This window comes from Mercurialis annua, linkage group LG1-X, assembly GCF_937616625.2.
Source record: "Mercurialis annua linkage group LG1-X, ddMerAnnu1.2, whole genome shotgun sequence".
Lineage (NCBI taxonomy): Eukaryota > Viridiplantae > Streptophyta > Magnoliopsida > Malpighiales > Euphorbiaceae > Mercurialis > Mercurialis annua.
Window position 1 is genome coordinate 52,391,323 of NC_065570.1, and position 8,645 is coordinate 52,399,967.

Below are 8,645 nucleotides of genomic sequence, written 5' to 3' on the forward strand. Positions count from 1 at the left end.
TAATTAGGGAAGGGGGAGTGAGACTCGAACAGACCTCTGCGCTACGAGAGCACTGGCAAAATTAAATAATAATTAAAAAAAAAATATTGCAAATGTTCATTGACTTATTGTAAAAATGAGGTGGCGCAACTGTTTAGGGAATAAACACACTAGAGTTGAACAACATTTTTCTAACCGATGGTAAAAGAAAAAAAATTCAGAAAAGTTGATTAACATTTGTTTAGGTTAATTTTTGTTGTAAAACAGTGACATCCCGTGTCAACTTTCTTTGTCATATATATACAATAATAAATTTGCACTCCAAATTAAATTTAATTGTATTGTATCTTCATATTCTTTCTTTTTGTTGGCTTTGTGTTCAGTCAAAGGAGTAGATTACATCATCAAAAGAATGAATAACAGTACATGTGTACAATGTATGTCTTCTCGAGTCCTTCTGCATTGTCTTTGTGTCTGCAACTGTTTTGATCATCTTATGCACAACAATTTGATAGAAGAAGAATCTATCACAACATTCATTCAACACTTTACATCATAATGTCTCAAGTGGATTGTGCATTTTGTCTGTACTTCAGGATTATTGGAGCCGCCAGCATCCACACTGCCAAAGTTTTTTTGTTTTTTTGCCCCATTAGGATTGCAAGAATTGTTACTTACATGAGTGCGATAAAAATCAAACCAAATTGAATAACCGAACTGATAACTTCATTCTGTTTTTTGGCCGTCTAAAAATAAAATTTTAACTCAGTTCGATTAGATTTGAATTTCATGCACACCAACGCCTCATTCAATAGTTTACTTTTGGAGAGTACTTACAGTATACACAAACTGCCAACCATTCATTAACTACTCTGACCCATGTGCTGGTCCAACCCACATCGATCGTCCACCTTCAGAAAGTAAGATTACTTCTGTCAATTATTAATCCACCAAAAAATATAAACAGTCGCCGAAATTCCGACTATAAATTTATCCTCGCACACAAATCCCGGTTAAGTCTATAGTGAGAACAATCACGCAAACGTATTCTATCTCGCGTTCAAATATTTAATTAGTCATGATAAAATCAAACTTTAGACTTTCAATCATTAGAGGCTTCTAAACCGTATTAAAAAAAAAATCAATCTACCCTGATAAAAAAATTGAAGGAAAAGGGCTGTTTGGGTAATGTGAGCATACTTCTTAATGGAATGATGGGTGTTCCAGCCAATCAATAGCATAGCAAAATACATAGCTCCTGTAGCAAAAACAAAGTGGAAGAAGCCATAACCATATGGAACTTCATCCTCTGCTGCTTCTTTTTCACTCTTCCTAAACTGCACATTGTCACACATGTTATCTTTATTTTCATTTTTGCTGTTTCTTTTCAAGTTTGAGAGGATAGAGAAGCGAACCTGAAAGCATTGTGAGTCAATTCCAGTAGAAAATGTGGCAATAACAATTGTAAGCAGTGCAATCACAAAGCTCTGTCAACAAAATCAGATTTTTAATTTCAATATTTGGATATGAATAGAGTGATTAAATTATTAGATATAGGATTATGTGATTACTATAATGGTAAGCCAATCTGTTCTATGTGAAGCTTCAGCTTTCCTGTTGCAGCTTTCGCCTGCCGGTTCACTGCAAACAATGAAAATATGGTGCAGGATTTAGATTCCATAAACAACTTCCTCGTTGGAGAATTTCAGGATTTTTAGCAATATCAAAGGTGCAAACTACCAATTCTTTTACAACCTGAAGCACCAGACAATTTTCTGATAAAAAACTATTGATATGGACACCATAATATGTAGTTATATACTACTGTTTTGGCGTCTATTAGTCCGTTGTTAATTCTCTATATCTGGTTCAACCGCCTTTTTGATCTGTTCACTTGGAACTCCAACCTAGTTGGACTGAATTTTTGACATTTTATATTTTTTGGACCAGACAAGTGGCCAATTCCCAATTCAATCGGCCGGTCGAATTCTTAAGTTAGTGGTTATCAGTATAACTATGTTGTACGAAACATTGTATTGCACTACATTTCACGAATACAATTTTGACTTTCAAAAACATTATATATAGCATATTTTTATAAAAATCACTATTTTATCAATTCTTGTTTAGAGATTTACCGTTTTAACTTTTTTCCCGTACAACATAACATAAATTTTTCTAAATTTATATTTCAACATTTTATTTTATTTTAATATCACACAACCCTAATAACTCTATATTATTATATATTTTTATATTTATCACTTCACCGTCATATATTTTGGTGTTTCAAATTATAATATTTTTATTTTTATACTGCATAATGCATAGTACATGTAAAGGAGATGAGGAAACATGCCTTCTAATGGCACACCAACAAAGAAAGACCACATAAAGTCCCATCAACCCCGGAGTCAAGAAGCCAGCATTAACCTGTTATTTAATTTAGGCGAGGACAATTAAAAGTGCTAATGTGCAAGACAATATTCAATTAAAATATTATTGTGATATCTAATGAATAATAAGCACATTAAATCACGTTACGTGACTATAGTTTACATTAAAAAAAATTCAAAATAAAGTGAAGATGGAGACTTACTTTTGGATGAAGAGAGACACTTGTCATTAATTGTAGAAGTACAAGTGTCCAAGTAATGAAGAAAATGTTCAGAAAACAAGATGGTTGTGGTGTGTACCAAATGTACATCAAGATAATCCCCACTATGCACACAACATATGAAATTGTTGCAATTAGCATTGCATGCATTTGGCTGCATAAAATCCAAATTCATTTTCTACATTATTTCTCATGATATACAATCGAAAATTCTTATGTACACCAATTTTTTACTATAAATTAAAGTAATTAAATTTATTGAATAATCAAATGGAAACTATAAATTCAGTTTTGTTCTATATTTTATTATAAAAAGAATTTGTTTTTTTAATTTGATATGATATAAAAATTTAAAAATTTCGGTGTACTTTTGGCGAAACTAAACCAAATAAACAAAATGAGATCTAAAAATCAAACTGAAAACGAAATTGAACCAAAAAAACTAAATAAATTGGTTGGTTCACTATAACATATTAAATTTTATAAATTTTGTTTGATTTGATTTTAGAAAAAAGTTCAAATTTTAGTTTCCGTCCAGCTAGACTTGAATTGAATGCACACTTCTTCATGAAACTAGTTTAGATATATTGCATAACAATAAGCTTAAGAATGAGAAGAATTATTACCATCTTTCTGCATTTTCTTCTTTTAGGCAACAATCATTCAACCATGTAATGAAACTAATTATACTTATTAGCTGAATCAAGAGAAACACCCTGGAAACAAAATTGTGAATTGTTAAATAAATAATTTATTAAACTTAATTTAAAAATGAAAGATGATTTTTACCCGGCACCAAAATGAGAAATCTCTCCTGCAAATTGAGGTAATATTCACATCAACATTTGACAAAAGAGAAATTTAAAGAGAAACGGGTCATTTTGATCCGCAAATGTATATGTTAGGATCAATTAGGTCCAATTTCATCTATTAAGCTCAAATAGATCCATAAGTTTTAGGTTAAATGAATTCAATTTTTTATTTTATTTTATCTCGATTTGGACACGATGTAAAACCATTACTCTATTTGGACTTGATTGATCAAATTGGACCTATTTGATTCCGCAACATTACTTTATCGATCGAAATGATCATCGTCTCGAATTATTAAATGAGAAAATTAAACGAACCATAAAGACGAATAAATGCAGAAGGAACAAGGAATGCCATGACTGTCAATGCAATCCACAGGATAATTTTAGAAACCCACCATCCAGAATGCCATGAATCTCTTGGATCATGGAACTTTGAGGTACCAACCGTTGAAAAAAACATTATAATAAAAAATACCTATAGTCCACATTAAGGATAAAACAATTTTATATTCCTAGCAAGAAATATTTGACTTTACGGACTGAAAACGAGAAATGGGTGAAAATTAAAATTCCACAGTTTTATAAGGATTTTTGTAACAAAACGCTGAAATTGAACACACAGAGAAGTTTCCGTGCAACAAAGGATACAAAGCATCCCAAGCTTACTCGTAGGACACCTTCAGCTCCTAAACAGTCAGATTTACCAGCACATACTTTCAATCCTGTATCCAATTAATTCCAATCTTAGTAAAAATAAAATTTACCATTGAAAACCATAAATCTGAACTGAACAATAAAAGTTTATTTTCACCTCTCTAACTCGGAACAAAAGATCGAAACCTGTCTATTTTACTACTCATTTGTAAATTCACTCGACATTTTATGATCGTTTGTATGGATTTGGAAGGGTGAAATAAATCTTTATCGGGAAAAAAAAAACTTACGGTCCATTTCTGATAAAGCAGCATGGCCATAGTCTCGAGCAGTCCAAGCCAGGAGGTTAGCCGAGAGAAAGATCAATGCATAAACATATCGAGCCATCCAAGGGTTGCACCCATTTTTAAACTGGCTAAACCATGAAGGATCCTTCACTACATCTGAATGCCTATGAATAACACTTGTTGTTGTACCACTCTCCATTTAATTATCTTCTCCTTGCAACTACCAAAACTACTCTTCATTACATAAACACTATCAATTCTTAAATATATTTCATTTTTTTATCTGCAATGCCAGTGGATACTGTCAGATTTCTGTCACAAGAAGGAAATTTCTATCAATTGTTGCCTAAATGTCAAATGAATCATAACCCGATTCACATTTAGTATGCTATATTGTACGGAAATAAAAACGTTGAAATAATAAAATAAAATTTCAGAAATTTTTCTAAAAATATACTCGATAAGTTGGATTCGATAAATTTATTATATTCTAGGAGAATATAATACAAAAGGTTGCCTTATAAATAATGTGATACGACATTGAAATTCAATACTCCTAACAAAAAAATTCTTTCCAACTCATAGAAATAGGCTATTCTTCATTTCTTCTTAAGCTAAAGTCACACCAAAAACATTCCTTAACAGAAAGATGAAATCTTTTTCTTCCTAATTATTATTTTTTCTGAACCAAAACTATATAATATAAGTTTAATGGCCTGACTTAATAGCCTAACAAGATTGGCGTGCACGAGTTAACCTGTGGTACACACGGCTACGTACCAAAACTGATCAACAGATTAAAGGCTTTTCAAAATTTATAATTTATATTGCACGAAAATAAAAATGTTAAATTAAGCAAAAGATATTGAAAATCTATTTTTTTTATGATAATGCATTATAAATATAGAGAGCAAAACTAGTCTTTTTGTAAATGAAAATAAACATAATTTTTTATTCACTTTCGACAGTTCAGGTTTTATTTTATTCTAGTTCAGAATTCATTACAAATTTTATTTGTTTTTTAAATTTATTTCCGACGTGATATCCGACTGAAATTTACCCTAGTCTCAGGGTAGTTCTTGGATAGAATTTGTTTAAGAGTTTTTTTACTTTAAGCATTTGATTATGTTTTCCCTAATTTTCTCCAAACAAATATCAACAAAATACTCATTGGGATACGTGCAAGAAAAATTATATATGAGCAACGAATCTCTTGCTTCTTACCTTGCAAGTCTTCTCATTAACTTTTTTTCTGGACCATTTTACCCATCTACCAGATAATAGGTTTCTACTATTTATTGGAGAAATGGGGTCAGCTTTGTCTTTTAACTCATTTCTGAATTTTCCTTTTCGTTTTAAAGAAAAGAGAAGGTTGAGTTGAAAGCTCCAGAAAAAGCAAAAACGTTCTCCATCAATCAAGCATTCTCATTTCCTTTTCTTAAAGAAAAAACAAATAGTTTATTTTGAAAGTTTTGTTTGTTTCTTGAGAAAATGCAGGAAAGTACAATCTAGCTATCGACTATATTCTCCTCTCTGTTTCAGTTCTACAACAACCTCATTCATTTTTTCTCGGGAAAATCTTGAATCAATCAAGAAACTAAAACAGAAAGATTAATTTCTTGAATCCGGAAACAATTTCAAGCAAACGAGAATCATAATTCAAGAAACAGCTCTCAAAATGAATAACATAAATCAAGAAAACTTAAACACAGTACAAAAAAATATCAAGAAATGATCGTAATAATAATGCACGTACCTTAATTAATTGAAGAACAAATGATCTTCGAAGCTAGGAAATTATATGTTTCTCACTGTCGACAGATTTTAAATCTGCAATAGTTTCGAGTTAATTTTCTGCAGCATTGAATTCAAAGAAGAGAAATTGAGTATTTCAGGAATCTGTTTCCATTGTTCTGACTCTTTTACTTTTTGTTTCACTTCCTTATAAGTGAAAGAAATAAAGAAAGAAAATAGATAGCAGTTGTTTTTTTTTTATTTTTTGTGATTTGATTTGCTTTCTTTTTCTCCCGCCGTAAGCTTCCTGTTTTTGTTTACATATAGAACTTTTTTCAGTATAAAAAATTAATTTATTACCAGATTTGAATTATTAGTTGATTTATACTCTCTTATTCTGATTAATACATTCAAACAATTCTACTGTTTATTTTATTTTATTTTCATTTTTTATTTATTTTATTACTTTCTCGATTCCTAATTCGCTAATTTTCCTTTTGGACTTTCATTTTAATTAATAATTTCTATTTGCATATTTTTTATTTTCATTTTAATTTTTATTCTCTTAATGAATGTGTTTTAAATGGATTTTTATTTAAATGTGGTATCTTTAATAGAATATGAGGATAAAAATAAATTTATCGATTTTCTTAAATAGTGTGAAAATTCAATTAGATTGGAACAAAAAAGGTATTCGATGAAATTCTTTCCGATCAAAAAATTCATATTTAGATCACATTCACGTAGGAGCCGATCCAGCCCTTAAGACTGAGGAAGAACCCCCTCCCTAATTTTTTTTTAATTATTACTTCATTTTTGTTTATATACAATATGTATTTAAAATTAGTCCTTTCAAGTTTTTTTTGCAAAATCAAGCCTCTACATATTATAAACTTTAATTTCGTCTCTAATTCATAAATTAATTATAAATCCAATCAATGAAATACTAAAAATATTTTTCTATTTTGTAAATCTTAACTAATTAAAATGATAAATAATATATAAAGTCGGACTAAAAGTATTAAAATCTCTATAAATAAATAAAATAGTCCTTCTAAATAAAGTAAGCCTAGAAGTTGCCTAATAATCCGTTAAGTTTGAAATGCGTTGGTCGATTTTATGTCTTCTTTTTTAGGAAGATGTCATTTTGCTATATGAAAGTCAAGATAAATATTGATGATTTATTTTCCGAAATTATAATAGTGCACATGCTAGATTTGTTACTACCAAGTCATTTATTTTATAATAGTAGATTGATTCAGTGCATACAGCCATCTTGTTTTCATTTTGCATATAAAGGTAAATACGTATACATAACTACGCTAAGGAATAGAATATTTTAATTTAATTTAACAAATAATTTTATTTTTGAAATTTCAAAATGTAACTACGAAACGAAATATAAAATTTTAATAAACATATCATTTATTTTATTATATATATATAGACGGAATGCACTGTATATTAATTTTATCAAAATATTTATAAAATTATTCTACAAATCATTTGTTTGCATAGAAGTTTTACGTAAAATATTCAGTATAAAAATATTTTAGGCTTTATAAAAATAGTGAAATCTCTTCATCATCCACTCCATAATGTGGCAGATTTTGATAAACAGAGGATTTTTGCTAAATGTTTTACTTTATAAAGTTACTTGGCCTATTTAAAATAGTTGGCTTAGTTTAGGGTGAAGGTATCATCACAATTTATAGTGGATGTAAATGCATTGGTTAAGGGTAAAAAAATAGAAAGAGATTATGAGGAATGATGATAATCTTGCATGTTTATTTTTCTCTTTAACTTTCGACAATTAAAAAGGTGGGGTATCGAGTATAGTGATTGTTGGGTGGATTCGGCACAGGTCATGATTATTGATTAAGCCGCGCCCAAGCAATAATCCATCGCTCCCTTTCCAAGTCAAAATCATAGACATTATACATCTAAATTGGTAACAACTTCCTATGAAGGATTAGTATAAAATATTATTATCAATCTACCTTTATAACATTAACTATGTACCATCCATGACTTGTCAAATTTGTCCTACTATATGAATACTTGTTCTTTTAATCCTTTTCATAGTTTCATTTACAAGTAACATGCATTGATGAGCTTAACTCAAGTGGTATAAGCGCTAAGCGAAAAACTACTAGATCGTGGGTTCGTTTCCTCTCACAAGCCCTCCCCCCTTATCAAATTATCAAAAAAAAAAAAACATGCATTGGTTTATTAAAAATTTATACTACAATACTGCTTAATACTTTAAGACCATTTAAATTTGCCGTCATAACTCTCATTTAATGTTATTTGTTTTTTTAATCAATTTATTTGATTTTTTATAATGTATTTAAAAACCAAAGGGGAAAAATAATATTTTTTATTAAGAATTTAATTTACATTAACTTTTTTTATATATAGAAATCCAACTTCACTCTAATTATTTTTTACTATTTTGATTTGATTGTATCATATATATGCTATAATTATTTGATAGATTTTCAGTATTATATATATAATGAATCATATTAATATCAATAACGTGCTATAATTTTAATT

General features: G+C 29.3%; 1 protein-coding gene across 1 annotated transcript; it reads right to left on the reverse strand.

Annotated features, from left to right (window-relative positions):
* Positions 1-305: 305 nt before the first annotated feature.
* On the reverse strand, positions 306-6,326 carry LOC126666309 (uncharacterized). The gene is made up of 13 exons (XM_050359322.2): positions 6,109-6,326; positions 4,356-4,664; positions 4,060-4,133; positions 3,727-3,886; positions 3,386-3,410; positions 3,223-3,312; positions 2,579-2,750; positions 2,339-2,412; positions 1,551-1,620; positions 1,395-1,466; positions 1,180-1,316; positions 817-890; positions 306-601 (listed from the first exon to the last, which is right to left on the reverse strand). The coding sequence occupies exons 2-13, from the start codon at positions 4,549-4,551 to the stop codon at positions 543-545; spliced, it is 1,203 nt and encodes a 400-aa protein (XP_050215279.1). The 5' UTR covers positions 4,552-4,664; positions 6,109-6,326; the 3' UTR covers positions 306-542.
* Between the last annotated feature and the right edge of the window lie 2,319 nt (positions 6,327-8,645).